The 19,560-nt window shown below is 42.8% G+C and overlaps 1 protein-coding gene across 1 annotated transcript; it reads left to right on the top strand.

The window, feature by feature from the left end:
• Positions 1–485: 485 nt before the first annotated feature.
• LOC131083812 (neuropeptide-like protein C4orf48 homolog) lies at positions 486–9,276 on the top strand. The gene is made up of 4 exons (XM_058024782.1): positions 486–594; positions 2,638–2,780; positions 4,573–4,661; positions 8,757–9,276. Exons 2-4 carry the CDS (start codon positions 2,657–2,659, stop codon positions 8,826–8,828), a joined length of 285 nt encoding a protein of 94 aa, XP_057880765.1. The 5' UTR covers positions 486–594; positions 2,638–2,656; the 3' UTR covers positions 8,829–9,276.
• The last annotated feature ends 10,284 nt before the right edge of the window (positions 9,277–19,560 follow it).

Genomic DNA, 19,560 nt, shown 5'->3' with positions numbered 1-19,560 from the left:
AGAGTTTTGGTGGCTGCAGCTGCTCCTGGCAGCTCTGGGACTGGAATCACAGAATACCTGGGAAAGCAGGCATGAGTGCTAACGCCTCCTGTAAGTCAGAACCATTCAAATGGCAGGCAGTGCACTGAGCAATTCATCAGTGCAATCCCTGCTCTGTCCTCATCTCCCAAAAAGCAGCTGTAGATTGTTGTGATGATTTTCAAGCTCTGGGGAAGCAAGTTGCTTGAACCAGGTGCCCCATCCAGCTGCTCAGACTGCAGAAAAACCACTCAGCAGACTTCAAGAGAGATTAATCAAATGGCCTGGCTTTAAAAACCTTACCCAGGGCAGGTGAGTCCCTGCTGGACCTTGCATGTCAGAGCAGAATCATCCTTCCCCAGACCTGGGCTACACAGCCTGTGCCTCTTTAAATCTGCGCTGTGTGCTGCAGTGCTCTGCATTGTTGCCATGGCAGAAATCTCCCCATAGTAATAACCTCTTTCAGAGAAGGTTAAAAAGAGACAGTGCACATGCTCAGAAATGCTGCACTTGTTCTCTTAGCAGTTTGCAGCGGCCATTTCAAAGAAACCATCACAAAGACAAGAGAAAGATCAGGTACTGATATTTTTTCCTTTGTTAAAGGGGGCGAATTTTCTCTTTCATAGAAGTCCGTGCACAGATCTGTCTCTGTTCCCAGCTGCACTGCAGGGAGAGACCACCCTTGTAAGCCTGTCACGATTAGTCCTTGCAAATTCCCATGCAATAACTAAGAGGCAGGAGTCAGGTGTGATTTTGGATGATTGCTGCACTAGAGGAACAGTTGTTCTGCAGTGGGGCTCACCTACAAAGCTGAGCTGACTCTGGGGTGGGTGATGGGTAAGGTGCCCCAAAAAAGTTTAACAATGTGTCTGTTTTGTTTTGTTGAACCTTTGTAGTACTCGTAGTCAACTCTGAAAATAGCCTCTGCTCCTGCTGACCAGGAGGCTGCTTCATCAGGTGCTTCCAAAAGAGGCTGGTGTTGTCCTAATTTACTATTTCTTGGAGACACTCTGCTGCGTCCTATTGCAAAGACTGCTATTTTTGATTGTACTTGGTTTTATTGCAGATCACCATTAATTAAAACAGAAAACCCAAACCACTTGTAGTGATTTAATCCCTTTATTTTAGGGATTGTAGAGATTAAAAAAAAAAAGGATCACATCAGATCTAAACAGGGGGTGGGACAGGAAACGCAATATGAGGGTATAGAAATTATATTACCCTATCTTTTTGTTGCCATGGGTTCAAGTACATCTGTGACTCTGCTTGTACAGGTTTGTCTCTTGCTTCTGAACCATTCCCTGCTCCTGTGTTTAGGTTGGGTGCACAGGCAGGGGATGTGTACAATGCTGCTCCTGCCCTGGCTGAATTGCTGTTTGCACATGCTGCAAGTGTTCGTGCAGAGTTTGCAGCTCCACTTTATCTGTGTCTGAAAAGGTGGATTGCACATATTGAAGAGCAGTCTTGTTCTGTTCTGTGTTTGTGGCAAAATGGGGAAAACCCTTCCCTTCCCTGCCTCCCTCTACTGGCTTTCTAAATGTGAAATACAATCTGTTCTGGGGAGTGCTGTACTCTTGCATTCAGTACATGCAGATCTAATGCTCTTATGCAACATCTTGTGCTCAATAAGCCCCAACAGAAAGAGGCAGAATGTTGTCCTGTTTTCCCACAGTTAGCTGAACAGATTTTTTATGTGGGTTTTATTGTATTGCCATAACTTAGCCTTATTTAATCTGTCTTTCTTCCATGTTGATGTATAGGAATGAAAGGTAAACTTGGCTGAGCTAAGGAGCTCCCTTGGATTGGGATCTCTAACAAGCAGTTGCAACTTGAGCCAGTCCCTTTTGCTCTGAACAGTTTACCTGTTGGGTCAAGAAAATACTTAATTGAAACCTTTAAAAAAACTTGCCTCTGCGTGAAGGGAAACTGCTGCTGGACCAGGTTGTACCCAGGTCTGGGGATGGTGTGGCCTGGCAGGAGCAAATGGATAGCTGCAAATAATGGCCTGAAGCCCAGATTAGGAGGGGAAACAGAAGGTCAAAGAGTTTTGATGCATTTACCATTAGAAATTCTACCTTTGAATTTGTGGAGGTTTAACAAAAGTATTTCCTTCAAATACTTTCATAAAGGAGTTCTTATAATTAGCGTGCTGTGTAATGCTAGTGGTTACCTTTAGTTATTTCACTTGAGAAAAGATGATGCAGTAAAGGAAGCCAGAGGCCAAAGACCTCGTTTCCAGGTTCTGTTTCAGCCAGCTCTGTAATCCCTGAAGTTTTGATCTCAAAGTATAACAGTGAACCAGCTCCCCAGATTCATGTCTGTGACTGTGTAGTTAGAAAAAAGTCACAGACCAGGCAAACCATTCTGGCCTTCAAATGAAACCAAGGACACTCCAGGGACTTCTTATCTAGTGTAGGGATGTTCTCTCAGTGTTGAGTTTTATGTACACTCTGGAAAGGTACAGAGACCTTTTCTCCCTGCTCTAGATCTTCTGGTATTTCGTCTTCTTTCAGAGGAAGACTGACAAATCTTTAGCCATCAGGGACATTAACTTTGTGACAAAACCCTTGTGTGTCTGTAGTGTTCCTCACTAACTTGTTTATGTCTCTTGACAAGCAGAGAAGCACCCATTCCCAAGATGCTGGCACCCTGCCTTCTGAGGAGAGCCATCCTTACAGTTCCTTTGGTATTTTTGGTGGCACTACTTGTCTCAGAGCCTGTCAGAGCTGACCAGGAAGCAGGAACAGCCATCCCAGCTGAAAGTAAGTACCACCCTGCAGTCCTCTCCTACAGCCCCTGCTGCAGGCCTCATGTTGCTGGACTCTGAAGTTTGCCCAAATAATTCAAACTATTTTGGAATGTCTTGCCTACATTGTTTTAAAACCACAGCCTGATAATCTACCAGTGTTGTTTTGCTCCTGCATCCAGAGCTCTTCACTCTCTTATCTTTGTCTCTTGCTTTTTGCTGAAACCTGCCACTGTTCTGCACCTTTTCTTTTGTCCATTGTGTTAGCCCTTTCTATGCTAGAATCACCATGTTTGCTTTTCAGAGACACCACTGAGACTTGCTCTTTTTCAGCTGACATTGTCTGTTCATGAGATTTTGTTCTTGAGAATGTTTGCTGTTTTAAAGTCATGGATTTTTATTAAATGATGCCAAGAAAGCATTTTGTCAACACCTAGTCTTGGGGCCTTCGTCCACCTAATTCTCCTTTGCTGATCTGTGTTGAGTTTATTTTACTTTATAAACATAATAACAGGTCCTTCCATCAAGTTGTTGATGTGAAAAACTGCTGTCCTCTCCTTTTGTCCAGTGTAAATACAGTAGCACTGAAGTTGGGTACAGCAATGATGGAGCAGGTCTTTAATACTGTTTATATATATATATATATGTGTGTGTGTGTGTATATATACATACATATATATGTATGTATGTGTGTATATATATATATATATATATATATGTTTTGGGGGAGGTTTTTTGTGGTTTGTTTTTTTTTTCTTAGCCAGTTAAAGACTTTGGCAGGCTCCCTTTCTCCAGCAGGCAGAATTCCTGGTTGCTGGTCAGCACTCAGATTGTGAGCTGGAAGCTCATTGTCCAGGGTGTCAGAGGCATGTACAGTCCAACATCAAGTGTTTGCAAAATGGGCTTACAGACAGGGCACAGGCACAGCAGCATTTCCCAGCTTTAGCCTGGACTTCATCCTTTCATTCACACCAGCCCCCAGAGAGCAAGCTACAGCTGGGCTCAGGATTCCTCTCCTGTGCAGGGTTTCTGGTGAGGCTGTCAGGCACAGAGAGGCCAGTGAGAGCAGATGAGCCTGATGAGCTCAAGGTGTCTGTCTGTCTGTCTGTCTGTCTTTGCTGTCTGTTAGGGCACAGATCTGTGTTATGTGGTGAACAAGGCAAAGCAAGCCTTGTGCCCTTCAGTCTGAGTGTCTCAATCTGGGAATGTTCTCTTAAACACTCCAATAAATCCAGATTGCAGCAGTTCTGCTTACCAGCAATGCCTGCTGATAACAGGGCATTTTTTTGGGCAAAGCTGTGTCATATTCAAAGTTAGAGGCTGAAGTAGTCTGTCTTTATAATATTGTAGTCAGCTTTATTTTATTAGTCTTCTATTTAGAGCTCACATTTGTTACATTAGGAGATGAGATTTTTCTAGGGAGCAGGTTCATGTTTTCAGACATAATTTCTGAAAAATCTGAAGATGAGGTTGAAAATGTACCCAGGGTTAGTGGAGCACAATGAAAGGCTCAAGTAAAGAGTGTAATGATTCCATACAATGAGCTGTAGAAGGAAAAGTGGAACAGCAATGTAGCAGAAAGAAAAATATTAATGTAAATTTGAAGTAATTCTTTTATAATTGAGAGACTGGGTGGACCATCACAGTAAACCAATTAAAATTACCTGGGTTGTTCAGTACTATCAACATCAGTACTCACTCTGTGGACTCTTTTTTGTAGCTCTTTCTGATACTCAGAATCACAGTTTACTCCTTCTAGTTAATTCTTCATGCCATGTAGTCATGATTCTCTCCTGAATCTCTCCCAGGCCGCCCCTGTGTTGATTGCCATGCCTTTGAGTTCATGCAGAGAGCTCTGCAGGATTTAAAGAAGACAGCATATAATCTAGACACAAGGGTAAGGACACATTAAATGTCTTCTCTTTTTTTCCCCAATATAAAAATATAAAAGAAAATTCTGTGTATAAAAGTAGGTAAGATGCTTGGATTTTTGCAGTGAGTTGTGCTGTCCTGTGTTCTGAGGTGAGGCTGGTTAATTACATTTCACCTCTCTGTGCAATAATCTGTGGAATTCTTCTGCTTTGGGGTTTCAGGGACAATAGGAAGTATAGGAAAGTGTGAATTGACTGTCCTTCTCTTGCCAAATTAGTGCCATTGGTGCTGCTTTTCTCACTCCAAAACCGAGCACACCCCTTTTTTATGTCAGGGGGAGTAAGGTGAGAGTATAACTTATATATATTACCCAAAAGGAAAGAGCCAGCTCAAACAAAAAGTTACTAAAATAAAATACTCCCCTGCACATGCTTTTATCCCTGGGGAGAAGCTAAGGGAGGAAGCATCATCCATAGACAGTTTTTCCATTTTTCTGATTTCATAATGATGAAAAATGCCACAAAGTAGAACAGAACAGGGAATGAAACTTGTTTGTCTTGCAGTGAGCGTGCAGAAGGTGCCAGGGCTGGCGCCTCCCTTCCGTGGGGGATGTGGATCTGTCTCTTGCTGCAATCTGTGCCTGCCTGTGCCCCAGCTGCTGCCAGATGCTGCTGTCCCAGGAGGGTGGCTCTGTCCCCACCCCCTGGGTGCCCCATAGCTGGAGTGCTACAGACACACTCCTGCACAGATTGCTCAGCAGAAGGCACTGAAACTTTCCTGCTTTTCTGATTTATGTCAAAGCCTGTGAGCTGTTGTCTTTGAGGAATGGTGTGAGGTTACTTCAAGCAGGGTCCTTGATGGTTAGGTGAAAATACAAGTGCATGAATGAAGATGCCTTGAATTGTGACATTCTACAAAAAAAATAAACAAACATTCCAGCAGAGCCAGATTGGTATGTAGCACATTTACAGCTAAACAAAATCTGTTCAATAATTACAGGTCAAATATATTTTGGGCTTCATGAAGAAATCTTGGTAATGATTCTGCTGAGCACTTTATGCAGCCCAAACAAGATGTTCAGATTGTGCTGTAAACTGGTTCTAGCACACCTCATCCTACTACAAACCTTTGAAATTTCCATCAGAATTTCTACATCTTGGTCTGGCTATGGCAGTGACCTGTATGAAACCTTCAGCTTGCAGACCAAGAGAAAAAATTTATAAAAACCAGATATCCAAAACAGAAGTAGCATTAAGAACCTCAGAGATAGTTACTGTGTTTTAATAGTTTTAAAAAAATAAACATTAAAGACAGCCAAAGAGATAACATGAGGATAGAAAAAAAGTCAATTGAAATGAATGTCCTATTATTGGCTTTCACACTTGTAGATTTGACAGCAAGCCTGAAAATGTGATATATTCCAATGAAAACAAATCTATCACTTCCTTATCACTTTAAAATCTAAATAATTGAATTCATATTGAAATCCTTCAGCTCACCATAACTGGAACAGGCCTATTCCAGTCATTAAGCCAGGAATTCTGCCTACATCCTCAAAAGACATGGAAATATTTAACAGTTGAGGACTTCTTGGAACTGTCTTCTAGGGTATTTAATTCTTACTTTTATTATTCAGCTGTAGCACAATTTAATGCAAACTTAGGGCTTTAGGACCACTGCTTTCAGCCACATATATTTCACATTTGACTATTTTAGTCTGTTTTGCTGCTTTGTGGGGCAAATATTCCTGTCCCTGAAAATACAATTCCTTTTGTTAATATTCCCACTGGAGACATTAATTTCCTTGAAAAACTCTCCTTTGTTTGCAGGCAAGATTGTTAGATGATGACTAAGCAGCTCCTAACTGAGTTGGAGGGGGAGGGATTCCCAAAAGCTTAGAGAGGAAATTCTCATTTAATTCCTCCTGCACATCTTACCCTGCAGTTCTGTTCAGGGAAAGCCTGTATATAATTTTATGGCACAAGAATATTGCTCAAGAGCTTTCACACTTCATTTGGCCTTGGGTTGATTAACATGGTGTCTCAAAGAAAACTGACTCTGGCATAGGTCACAGACCCTTTCATGAAGGCCACAGACTGGATCTCCTTCCTTTTCCAATCCCAATAGGTTTTTGTAACCTACCCTGGTGTGATGGTCCCTCACTAATTGTCAGGCTGGCTGCATCAGAAGGGTCACAGACCCCTTCTGTCAGGCTGATTTCTACACATATCAGATCTATTTACCCCTCTTTGTCCTGTTTTTTGCTGCTGGTGGTCCCTCAGAGCAGGCTGGAGTAGTTGTTTTGGCAGTGAGAATAACTGTGGGCAGAATTTTCTGGGAATATCTGTGGTTCACCACTTAGCCAAAGTGCCACATGTGGTCATGGGCTGGGGAGAGGAGTCTTGTGCTGCTGGGAGGAAGCTGCTCCCACCACAAGCACTGCTCTTTATTGCTTCATAAACTGTCTGTGGTTGCTTGGAATGTTTGAAGCACAGTAAGCTAGATGTGCCCCTGAAAATAAAAAGAAAGGCTTGAAAATGTTATTAAAGATATATAAGATGGTAAGCAGCCTTGGGACTCAGCTCCAGAGATGCTGGCATGCTGTCAACCTCCCTTAACCTCAAACCATGGCAAATGATGCCAGTGAGGTGGTGAGAAGGTGGTGATTGAAGGTCTTTTCAATGATTAGCAAAGTCTGATCAGATCTTTTCAGTTTTGCAGGGCAGCTGAAACAATCAAAAGTGATACCTGATTTAATATAAAACCACAGGGTTGTGGTTTCTTCCTGAGATTTATCATCTGGGGAAAAACAAGCCTGAGCAGCAGATGGCTTATCCTGCACTAAGGAGGCAAGTGCAGAGCAGGAAGCTTCAGCCCAGCTCTGCTCTAAGTGCCTTTAGATAATGTGGGTCAATGGATAGCACAGCTTTTAAAACACAGCCTTTAATCACATGGCAACTCCATCTCATCCAGGAATTGCAAGGCAGGCAGGTTAAGGATGGCTTTGATTGGCATTTAGAGCTGGTGTTCTTCATAATGCCTTTTTTTCTGTGCCTAGTTTTGGTAGCTGGTTACCCCAGTGGGGATTAATTTGGTGAGTGGACTTCCCACAGCTACTGTGTCCCATGGCCAATGAGGGGGGAGTTCTCTCTTGGACCAGGCTGATTTTCAGGTACAGCTTCAGCCCATGGTAGACAAACTGAGGTGAAGATATGATGTTGATGTCAAACATTTCTGCTGCATCCTGCATCTACTGAAGCAAGAGGTGCTCCAGACAGCCAGGAAAACCCAAGTGTGTGTGTGTGTGTATGGGCTAGAGAGGAAGGATTCCCAGATTTCCTTTCCCTGCTGTCCCCTCCCTGGTCCCCAGCCCTTTCTCACTCAGGAAGGCTGAGAGGGTGCAGCCTTTCAGATCATACCCAGCTCCAGCTCTCAGAAGTTCCCAATTCACTCTCGTTGCTTCAGAACCAGGGATCTGTGGGCAACAGAGATCTCCTGATATTGATGAACCTCTGTTCCACCCAGAGACTTCCAATTTCATCAGTTTGGGACCCCTTTCCTTAAAGAAGTCAATAATCTCATTTTGTGTTTGAATTGTGATGGCTCTGTGCCAGCTCAGAACCTCTTGTCTGTTTTATTATCAGTAACTACTGAATTTCCATATTATCAGGAGAAAGTTAAAGAGAAACAAGAGAAACTAGAGAAATTAATTTCTTCACTGAGAGTGGGTCCAATTAAATTTAATTTAAAATTCAGTGTCTGTTTTTAAGTAAAATAAAATTTCTGACATGATGTGAGAAGAGTGGGGAGGGGGTTTAAGCCTCTAATGAACTTCTGAACTTATGCTCCAGTTTGTGCTGTTGAAATAAGATTGTAGGAAAGAAAAATTACTTTCTTCATGTCACAGGAAGCAATGTTATGTTGGTATGCCAATTAATCCCACAAAAGCAAAATCATTTTGTAGAGTAGTAAACAGTAAGTCTGATTTTTACCCCAAAATTCATCTCATACCACTAGTTCCAAACTGGAGAATAAAAATAAAATGGACTTTTCTTTGGGAGCTCATTCATTTTACAGTGCTGACATTTGTTTTTTGTGATGTTGTTCCCCCCTCTTACAGACAGAAACTCTGCTTCTTCAGGTGGAAAAGAGAAATCTGTGTGACTGCATAGCTGCCAATCTGCTGAACTGAACCCTGGAGACCCCTGAGGAGACTCACCTGTCCAGAAGTTTTTAAAATGCAGCTGTATAAAATACAGTTTTATGGAGTTCATGTGGCAAGCATGCATGCCCCAACGCTGATGAAACTGGGGCCTGTGTCTGATGTGTTTGTCTGTTCTGTATCTTTTTTTAAAAAGTACCCTCTTTTCACATCTGCTGGATTGCCAGTAAGGGCTCAATTCAGTAAATCTGTTACTTGATTTTAGGGTGGGGAGAGGGGAAATGCACCTGCTTTGATTTTTAAATCAGAATTTGCCAAGTGTAACCTCCAAAGATAATTTTGGAGAAATTATCCCTAGAGACATGTTCAGCTGTTTTCTGTCTTCAATATGCACACGTCTGTGGCAACTTACCCAGTTACATTGAGACTGTAGTCTCTGTAGGCTTTGCCTGTGTATTAAAGATGATGAAGTCCTTTCTGTTTGTTGTCTGTGCTGTGCCCACCTTCAGGCATGTTCTAGTTCTGTCAGCTGTAATGGGCTGTGTGTCATGAGGAGTTACACATCAGCTGTTCTTGGACCAAAGCAGTTTATATCTGTGCTGAGCCTCCTGTTATCCTGCAGAAGAGTATTATTTTCTTTAATTAAAATGTTTGGGTTCTTCCCCTCCTTCCTTGGGCACCCCATTCTAGTGAATTTCTGAGTAGCTTTATTTTAGCAGGTCAAATGGCCAGAGTGAAAAGGAGAATCAGAATATTATTAGGCAGCCTGGCCAGTTCCAGCTGTGCCAAATGCTGCCACCAGCAACTGCTCAGCATCACACTGAAGGACAGCTCTGTGCAGTGCCAAGAAGTTTCTTCATGAGTCTGTGCCTTATTTTGCTTCAAGTGAAACACAGGAATTAGGTCACACATATTTGGTCCATCCTGTGATGGGCTGAATTCCAAATGTTTTGGTTTTCTCTTGTAGCTGCTTTTGAAAACTGCTCCTTCTGTTTCAGGCAATAAGAAAGATCTTTGTACCTGAAAACTGGGATTGTTTCATCCTCACCTCTCCCCCTTTATTCTAAGATTCTGTGTCCACTCACAAGTCTGAAATAGGCTGAGTGCTGCCAGGAGGTGCTTGGAGTTCTTCTGCTGTGCTTTAGAGCTGTCTCAAATGATTCCAGCATGAAGACCTGGCTTGGGAAGGGGATGGGACATCTGAAAGTCAAAATCTCTTCAGCTGAATTTGGAAGAAAGTTCCTGCCTGTGGGTGTACTTATATAAATAAATTGCTGTGACTTTGCTGGGAGTGGATGAGAGAGGAAACCCAACTGCTGCTCTGCCCATGCAGCTGCAGGAATGGTAACAGCAGCTGGGGGAGCACGACAGGGACCTGAGTGCCTTCCCAAACCTTCCAGAGCTGGGAAAACCAATCCCTGTGCACTGAGAAGCACAGCATGCCCTTCTGTGTGTGACCAGCACACAGGCCAGCACAGAAGCACAGTGTGAATGGGACAGATGATTCTGGTGTCATTTTTCCAAATCCCCTCAGGGAGCAGCTGTGCCGTGTTTCTCACCCAGTCCATTCACACAGCATGGGAGCCCTGGCACTGCTCATTTTGGGCTGCTTGGCAAAGCCAGTCACTGTAAGCCTCACCTGCAGCTCCCCTCCCAGAGGGTGGGAAGGGGCAGCAGTCCTTATCCAAGGCAGAGCACTCTCAGGATTTCTGGGAGAAAAGCCTCCTTTGGAGAGCTTCAGCTGGCCCTGGCTGCAGCTCATTGACTTCTCAGAGCTCCTTGGCTTTTGCTGCACTTGGCTTGTCCTCATCTTGTTCTAGCTTGGCTTTGTTCCCCTGCTTTGCTCTGAACCTGTGTTCTCTCTCCTCTCCTACTCAACCTCCATTCCCTCTTCCATTCTGGCACTGCCCTCCCTCTGATCCCAGGGATTTCTCAGGGCACTCCAGGCCCCTCAGTCTGGTGAGTCTGGAGTCACTGCAGGTGTGGGTGGTGAGGCTGATACTCCCCAGGTCAGCAGCCCCTTTGTCCAGCTGGCAGAACTGCCAGAGCAATGAGTGACAACAATTCACCATGGAGGAATGTGTGACACCAATGCACCATGGAGCAACATCAGCATCTCATTCCCAGGGAAGAGGAACTCACCTGTTCAGGGAAGACATTGTGTGGAAAGACCCCTTTTTACCTAAAAATGAACATTCCTATTGCAAAACTTGGAGGAAGTCCCAGAACAGCTCATTTTCAGATGAATTATTCTGAATTATCCTGTGGACTGTCCCCCAGCCTGGTGTAATCTCACTGGCTTGTTACAGGTGTGGACAAGAACCCAGCCACGTTTGCCAGATGGAAACACCTATAGATCTTCATGAATTTTTCCCTTGGTGATTGCACAGGCACTGGCTTGAACAAAAGAAAACCTGACCATTTGGAATTCCTTCAGTTGCTTTGCTGCTCCTCTGCTTTATGATTCACTTTGTTGGAACTGGGGAAGTGAAACATGGGATGGAATTGGGCTGTTGACCCAGCCAGGAAGGGGACAGGTGGGGAAAGGGGAATGACTTTTTAATTCTCTTTCTCAGAATCTGAAAAATTTAAGATTCCTTTCAGTCTGCAGAAGCTCAATACAAGCAGGATTTCCCTAGTGGTGATTTTTGCATGCTCTTTTTAATTACCTTACCCATTCTCTTTTCATCAATTACTGTTTTATATTAATTCTTGTTCAAAACCACCCAAATGACAGGAGAGCAGCTAATATGCCACCATTTCTGAAAAAGCATTGGCAGGAAGGTGTGGGAATTGCACCCAGCAACGACAATATGTGTTCTGGGCAAGTGAAAAGAAACTTTTGAAGAATTTGAATATGCAAAATCAGGTTTAGTATGACAGAGTGACAAGACTCAAGACCATTTTCATAGAGAACAAGAACACAGCAGAACCATATGAAGTGCTGGCAAAGGAGCCAGGATAAACAGGAGCACTGTACAGACTGGGAACCTTCAGTCGAGTCAAGAGATGGCTGAGGAAGGTGACAGAAGTTTATGAAGCCATAAATGACCACAGAATGGCTGTTTGCTGTCCCTTTGCAAACAAGCAGTGGGATGCACTGGACAAAACCTGCTGGAGGCAGGGGCAGAGCAAACATGAGGATGGTGCTCTTGACCTGCTGTGTGTTCCAGTGCTGGAAATCTGCTGCCGTGCCTCCTACAAGATGTGCATTTTTTTCTCCTCAAAATCCAAAGTTCCTGTTAAATCCAAACTATTACACAGAAATATAATGGGGTCATCAGAGCACTCGTGCATCCTTCTCACTGTCTGCTTTGTCCTGTTTTATTCCCTGTTGTACATTACATGGTGCCTCTTGCTTTGTGGTTGCACTGAAAGCTGTCTGGGCCAGAGAAATGATGTCAACTGCACTGCCAGGTGGCCATCACACCTTTAGGTATTGTCAACTTATTAAATAAAAATCACAATGTAAAATATTTTGGGCTGTTGCTCCAGTTTCAAGCATAGCATTCATTTATATGGGTTTGCAGTTTAATCTCCATGTAGATATTCCTCAACCTTCCAACTCCCATCTTCCTGTTCCAGCTGTGACTCTGTAGAGTTGGGAAGGGGCAGAAATTATATTTTCAACACCTCTGAACACCTAAAGTTTAAAAGGTGACTTAAAGCATAAGAAGAAGAGTTCCAGACATGGATGCCATGAGAAAAGAAATGCAAATATCTGCAGATATTCTATTTTTACATTGATCTGCCTACACTTTTCCTTCCTCACAGCCAGGGCTGTCATCATTTGATTCCTGCTCTGAACCATGAACTTTCTGAAAACCTGCTAAGACATCAGCTTGTCTTCATTAGCCTTGAGCACCTTTTGCTGTTTAAATCAAAGTAAGTGACACTGCACTTTTCTGCAAAATTTAAGAGACAAAACTATAGATTGTTCGCTTTGTCAAGAGAGTCTGAAAATGGGGCAGGGCTGGCAACCCTCCCATTATTCTTCACATCTTCACTTTTCTTTGAGAGTCCAAATCAGCTGGAAAGACTGCTGCTGACTGGGGATGCAAGTTAGACCCTTCCACACAGTAGGCAGGATGCAAATGTCAAGGGAGAGCAATATTCAATTTCTTGTTTAGATGTGGAGGGATCTGAATAGTCTCTGTGTGTGCATTAATAGCTGCACTTAATGTTCATGCTCAGGCAAACAGAATGGTAGCCTCAGCCCCAAGACACATCTCATTGTCAGATGTTTTCTAAGAACTGATGCTTTTCTTTTAAAACTTTATTTTTACCCAATTTTTTTATTTTATTCCTAAAGTCCATAAAGCATTTGGCTACGCAAAAGCAACACAGGCAGAAAATGTGGGCAACACAGGGACACAAATGAAGGAGTCCCATCACTGGGATTTTTGTGCAGTTAGGGATCAATGTGAATTGTTAGAGAAAAACCCAGCTTCTATCTAGCTTTAAGTGCTAGAAGTGTTTATAACGTGACATTTTGATGTGTATAAGGATATTCATCTATGGGAATTTTCTACAAAATAGAAAGTATAGGAACTTTTCTTTATAAGAGAGTTCCGTCTTGTCCAAAATAATGGGCAGATCTGCTAACACAAGTAGCTTTTAATACTAAATCTGCACTAACTTTTGTTAAGTTAATTTAGGCAACCAAGGCTAACAAAATCTGTTGTTTTGTGTGGCTTCTGCAGTGAACCAGATGAAACTTTCCTTTGCATTAATTCCAACAGGCTTTAAACTCCATGTTTAGTGAGATTGTACCTATTAATCTTTTGACTGCAGCCTATCAAGATGACCATGCAGTTTCACCTGGTAACTTTTCAGTTTAATATGGGGTCTGGGGAGAGACACAAACTTCAGGACAAAGCCCAGAGTTAGGAATGTTTGTGACTGCCTAAAGTGGAGGCTTTCGTGGAGGCCACCTGCAGTGCTAAACCTTTTCTTCCAAAGTTCTGGGCATTGTGGGCTATTTTTTTTTCCATGGGTAAAGAGCAGAACTTCATTCATGCACTAAATTTGTTACACAAGGCTTCTTACCTAAGCAGCTCTTGCATTCACCCTGGACTATATATACCCTGTAACACAGCCTCCAGCCCCTGAACTGTGTCTGGTTTCAGCCAGCAGCACTAAATATAACTAATGCACAATTCCTCAATTTGAGCTTGCACTAAGCAGAACCTGAGCAATGCTTAAATGCCTTTTGACAGCTGGTTTGTTGCACATTTGTTTTATGCACAATTTTACACATGGAAGGTTGAACCACATCCCAGGAAGTCAATAGCTTTCCTAAGCTATAATGAGCTCTCCCCACCTGCCCTTTCTGTAAGCACAGGCTCTGCAGAGGACTGCCACTCTTCAGTCACTCTGGTTTTGGTAGCCATGGAATAACCTGCCCAAATCCCAGCACTTAAAATATCAACCAACAGTTTCTTCCCAAAGTGTCCTGGATTGCAAGGCAATGTATATTCTATTTGCCATCTGTTAGAGGTGGGGCAGTTATCTTCTGTTCATTGGGAACTTTTCTTTCTCTCTTTCACAAACCAATCCTCCCTCCAGGAGACATCTGCTGTTAATGGGTTACTGAGTCTCACTGCATGATTGGTAAAATTACAGCATCCCATTGGGAGATGCTTGGTCCAGGAGGAGGAGCCAAGCATTCCTAACTGGATATAACCTGAGATTTTTGGGACACCAGCACAGCCTTTCCAATTGGATTCCCAGAGGAACAGCAGCTGCCTCTTCCACTGGATCTTCAGAGGAAGACTGCACCTTTAGCTACAGGATCCCTGCTCCACCAGATCCACCCCTGACACTCCAGGAGGGCTGCAGCCACATTGCCAATTGGATGCTACCAACACCCTGACCCACAGGGTGTCAGGTTGTGTTCTGACTCTGTCAGTGTTGTTTTGGTTTACAGCATTGTTTATTTTACTTTTTAAATTTTTTCTTCCCTAATAAAGAACTGTTATTCCTGCTCCCATATCTTTGCCTGAGAGCCCCCCCTTAATTTCAAATTTATAACAATTCAGAGGGAAGGGGTTTACATTTTCCATTTCAGGGGAGGCTCCCCCTTCCTTAGCACACACCTGTCTTTTCCAACCAAGACACAAACACATAAATTCAAGAAAGGATTTTTACACACAAATAAAGCAACTAAATAATGACATGCCTATGTCTTCCTAGACAGGGATAAGATTGGCAGTAACAAGGCAAATAGCTCAGCTTCTTCCCCAGTGGCATTCAGAGCACACAAAGAGCACATAACCCTTGCCTATGCTGTAAATTGACCCCATGTCCAGCACCCTTTTGCCTGCTGGATTTCCAGCAATCCCATGCAAACCTCATAAATAAACTAGAAAAACTGGTGTTTTACCAGTGATTCTTAGTTTTTCTTGGAATCAAAAGTCTGAACTGACCTTCATTTCAAAACAGCTTGACAGAGCCCCTCCTGCATAGCTGAAAGCATTCTAAGCTTTTGAAAGTGTTTAAAGATGCTTGTCACACTTGGCTTCAGTGGATTTTTGGAGAACTGATGAAGCCTGGGTGCTTTCCCACATCTTACACTGTGGTGAAAGAGGCCTCTTGGAGTTGGCTTCTTCCTACACTAAAGGATCTTAGTGCCAAATTTCCGTCAGACTCCCTTCTTTGCAGCTCCATCCCTGTTTGGCAGTGTCACGTGGACTTTGTTGGGACAGCTTCAGTGTGTAAAAGCCTCACAGTCTGACCAAGGTTCAGCTTGTGGTCTTGAAAACTCTTGAAGGGTTTTCCAGGAAACTCTAAGACAGGGAACTTGTCAAGCAATGATGCCAAGAACAAATTGGTCATTTCACAAGGGGTTTTTTTCCCCTTGCCAAACCTCTGACTTAGTGTTTAAAGAAAATCCTGAGCCACCAAGCAAAGGTGAATCATTATCTCATAGCATGAGGGACAAGGTAAGTATAAGGTGATTTTATTTTCAGTCCTTCTCAGGCCTGAGATGGTTGTCAGAAAAAAGATAATAGAATTTATTCTGTTTATGTGCTAAAATGTCAAGTAGTGCACCAGCCTCTCACCTCTCAATTCGTTGGCAAGGTTGTGGTTTACTTCTTTAAAGGCAGATGGAGAAACTGTGGGCCCTGCCAGCTGCCCTGCAGCCAAATGTCTCTGAATTGGCTTATCAGTGACCCCTCCCAGAATGGGAATGTTCTGACATCATACTTGTTTAAATGAGAAAAAACATTTCCTTTGCCCTGATCACTGAGGGAGGAGAAATAATTCCTCTGAATTTCAGATACTGCACAAGGGCAATGAATTTCTCCCAGGGGTATCTGTGTTTGTGCTGGAATTACAACACAGAGAGCTGGAGTGACTGCTTGGGGAATAAAATTATTCTTAATCACAGAATAAGGAGAGAAGGAACAGAGAAAGTTATCAATAAGAAATTGCTCAGTTCTTCCCTTGTCTTTATGCAGGGCCACTATCCCAATGCCATTCCCAGATGATGTCTAATTTATACCTACAGGCCTAAATATTCCCATGTCTTCTGCAGGAAATCCATCCCAGTGCCATCCTCATTATTATGAAGTTTTCCAGGGGCTTTGGTTGAGTTTCCTGGCCACCATTTAAACCTGTGGATATTTCTGCTGCTGTTGGTGTCTCTGGCAGCTCCTGGTGCTGCAGTGACCAAACCAGACACAGCACTGCAGCTCAGGCCTTGTGCTGAAGTCAGCTTAAGCTCTTGCACTTCTTTTTTGTATGTCCCAGTATAATTGTATTTTTGGGAGAATAACAGAATATTATAAACCAATTTCAGCTTGTGACTCTCTAGCTTCACTAAAGAGGTGCCACGTAATGGGCTGTTCCCCATTCCAAATACGAGCTGTTGATTAGTCCTGATGAAGTGTAGTACCTTGCTCTCATTTTTATAAAAGTTCATTTTATACGGTTTTTAGACCCTTTTTTCTAGTTTGTCTGCCTGGTTTAGAATTGGATTCCTCTCCCCCAGCATTGTTTAAAACATCCAGGCTGAAGTCACATCTTAAATAACCACTTTGCTTATTCATTATCCAGTTGTCTAATGAAATGCTGAATAACCTCTGAACTCTTTGCAGTCCTGATGTGATCTTCCCATGGGGACAGTTACCCACTGCTAACTCCCAGCAGTGACCCAGCCAGTTTTGCTGGCCTCAGAGGTTTCCTTAGTTTGCTCCTGACAATGCTGTGTGACACAGCCCTGAAATTGATTAAATTTGGCTTTCCTTATCTGCAAGGCCTGTTACCCTGTCACAGAAGGATACCAAACTAGTCTGACTTGATTCTTGACAAACAGCTCTTATTTGCAATTCCAGTTCTTGTTTTTCAAACACTTACAAAATGTTGGTTGATTATTGCTTGAAAAACATTCTCAGGGGTGGATGGTAAATTGGCTTGTGTGTAGTTTTCCAGTTCTCTTCCTTTTTTTAAATACAGCCACTGCACTTACCCTTTTCCAAGACTGGCATAAACCACATCTTCCCTGAGCTCTCAGCAATAATTGCCTATGATGGTTGTTCTGGGTTCTTCTTTCAGTCTCCTGTGGTGGGTCTAGTGATAGACCTGAGTAAAAAGAGAGCTCCAGGCAGATCAAAACATAGAAAAGGGACTTCACAAACCTACAAGCATCAGTAACCAAAGTAAACTTCTGCTAAATGTTTTTACCTAAAACATTCACTGGTATTAGTTGTGTGAGACTTGTTTTCATTGGTAGATAACAGAGATGCTTAGTTCTGTACCACTTTTCAAGACAGCAACTTGAAAAACTTTCCCCTTCTGCTGAACAGAGAATAAACTCTTCCCTTGGGTTTTATCTTCCTCATTTTACTCCCCTTGTGTTGAAAGGATGCTTTCTTGCTGTTCTTCATGTTTCACACTGCTTGTGTCTGGTTTTGTGTCTTGGCCTCTCTGGGCTTGTGCCTGGGGTTGTTCTCCTGCCCTTCTGTCCATCAGGTCATGGTGACCAGACACAGGTTCTTCTGTGCCTGTGGATTTTCCTTCTGTTTGAGTCCAACAAAGGGCTGATGGCCATGTGAGTGGGCAATGATGTAGCACTTCATATTAGGCTGGGATTAACTGCCCTGTTTGCCATGTGTGCCCATGACTGTAATAATGGAGTTAGTTCTGAGACCAGAACATTTGCCTGCATCTTCCTTTTTTGCACACATATTCAACTCAGGCCTTCAATGAATGCCATTTTAACTGCATATATAAATTTTGTTCCCCACTTCAAAGATGTAACTTTCAATACCTGTAACACTTAGGAATCAATAAGAAATTTTCCAAGGAAGCCACCAGATGTCTATCCTCACTAATCATCTTCCCTTTAAATGCCTGATCATTCTGATTGCTTTGGAGGAAATTCTTTCTCTCTTTTAGCAAAAAATTATTAGGTGTGTATTCTCTGTAGAAAAAGAAAATTAAGTAAAAATATTTCTGACAGCCCTCTGGGATAAACTATGATATTTTTCAGACACTGAATGGATTTCTGTGAATCTCTTGGAATTTTCTTGTCTTCCAAAGTTAATTTGGTACTGGTATTCCTTAGCTATGGTGATACCCAATAGTGAATGTAATAGCTAAGCAAGTCATGCAAATGTTTTCATGTGTCTCTCCTCTTCAGCTTTGTTGGAGGTGAGAAAATAGCACAGATTTCTGAAACTTTTCCGTTCAGACTGGCTCCTGTTCTCTGCGAATTGAGAACCATGTCTTGGACCACATGGTTCTGTTAGCAGGAGGAGTTGGAAACTTTTTTCATGCTTCTTAAAGACCCTGGCATTTGACACAAAAACTGGCCAGACTTTGTAAGTGTGATGTCTGGTTGTTTTATGTTGGCACTGAGAAGAGGAGGGAAAATAATTACATAATTTTAAGCTTAGTAGTATAAGTGACCCTGAACTAACACCTTGTACCCCTTTAGGTGGTGGATATAGAATGCCCTACAGCAGATATCACAGTAGTTAGAATTTTAGAAAAGACTACACTGATACCTTGAAAAAATATTAGAACAAACAGTGCTTTCTACCTCATCAAAGGTTATTGCAGCTGTAGGTAATTCCTTCCTGTCCCTTTCTTGAAATCCATGTATGAAAAGTGGGTTATAGCTATGGGACCATAATGAGGGTACAGGCAAGAAACTCATATGCCAGGGTGAATGGAGGTGTGAGGATTTTGGATTTTGTGCCAGAATTCCCATTTGATGTTATTTAAAACAGAAGATCATGGCACACAGACAGTATGACCAGCCCTAGATGAGTGTACAGTCAGGCTCTATAATGTTTGTTTATATCCTGGCTCTTGTGAAGCTGCTCCTTAACAGGCCTGGGAGGCCTGGGATGAGACAAACAATGTAAAACATTGAGTCCATCTCACACAGCCTCAGTCCAGGCATCCAGCATCAGAGCTTGGATTAGGAGTCTCAGCTTCTCATAAAGCCAGTAGGACATGTTGGTGCAGATGTGTGCCCAGACTCACCTCATGAAGATCCCAGTGGCTGACACCTTCTGCTGGACCTTCCACACAAGGGAATTTGAGTTTCAGTTGCACTGTGGGCTAGAATTTTGGCAGTGTGTCATTCTTGTAGGAATTGCTTCCATAATTCTGGGCTGCCCCCTTGCAAGAGAGGCATGTCCACTTTGCCAGAAAGTCCTGTGAGAGGATTTTTAAACTAACCTAGTCCAAAAGCACAAGCATTGAAAGGAGGACTGTAAGATGTAGTTCTGAAGAAGCCACAGGAACA

This window comes from Melospiza georgiana, chromosome 5 (genome assembly GCF_028018845.1).
Source record: "Melospiza georgiana isolate bMelGeo1 chromosome 5, bMelGeo1.pri, whole genome shotgun sequence".
In the NCBI taxonomy this organism is placed as follows: domain Eukaryota; kingdom Metazoa; phylum Chordata; class Aves; order Passeriformes; family Passerellidae; genus Melospiza; species Melospiza georgiana.
The sequence above is the reverse complement of the archived record's forward strand: the minus strand, read 5'-3'. Positions and strand labels throughout refer to the sequence as shown.

Bases quoted from the DNA above. Each gene is read 5' to 3' on its own strand.
- LOC131083812 (XM_058024782.1), top strand. From the start codon at position 2,657: ATGCTGGCACCCTGCCTTCTGAGGAGAGCCATCCTTACAGTTCCTTTG. The intron at 2,781-4,572 runs GTAAGTACCACC...AATCTCTCCCAG, and splicing joins AACAGCCATCCCAGCTGAAA to GCCGCCCCTGTGTTGATTGC. The intron at 4,662-8,756 runs GTAAGGACACAT...CCCCTCTTACAG, and splicing joins CATATAATCTAGACACAAGG to ACAGAAACTCTGCTTCTTCA.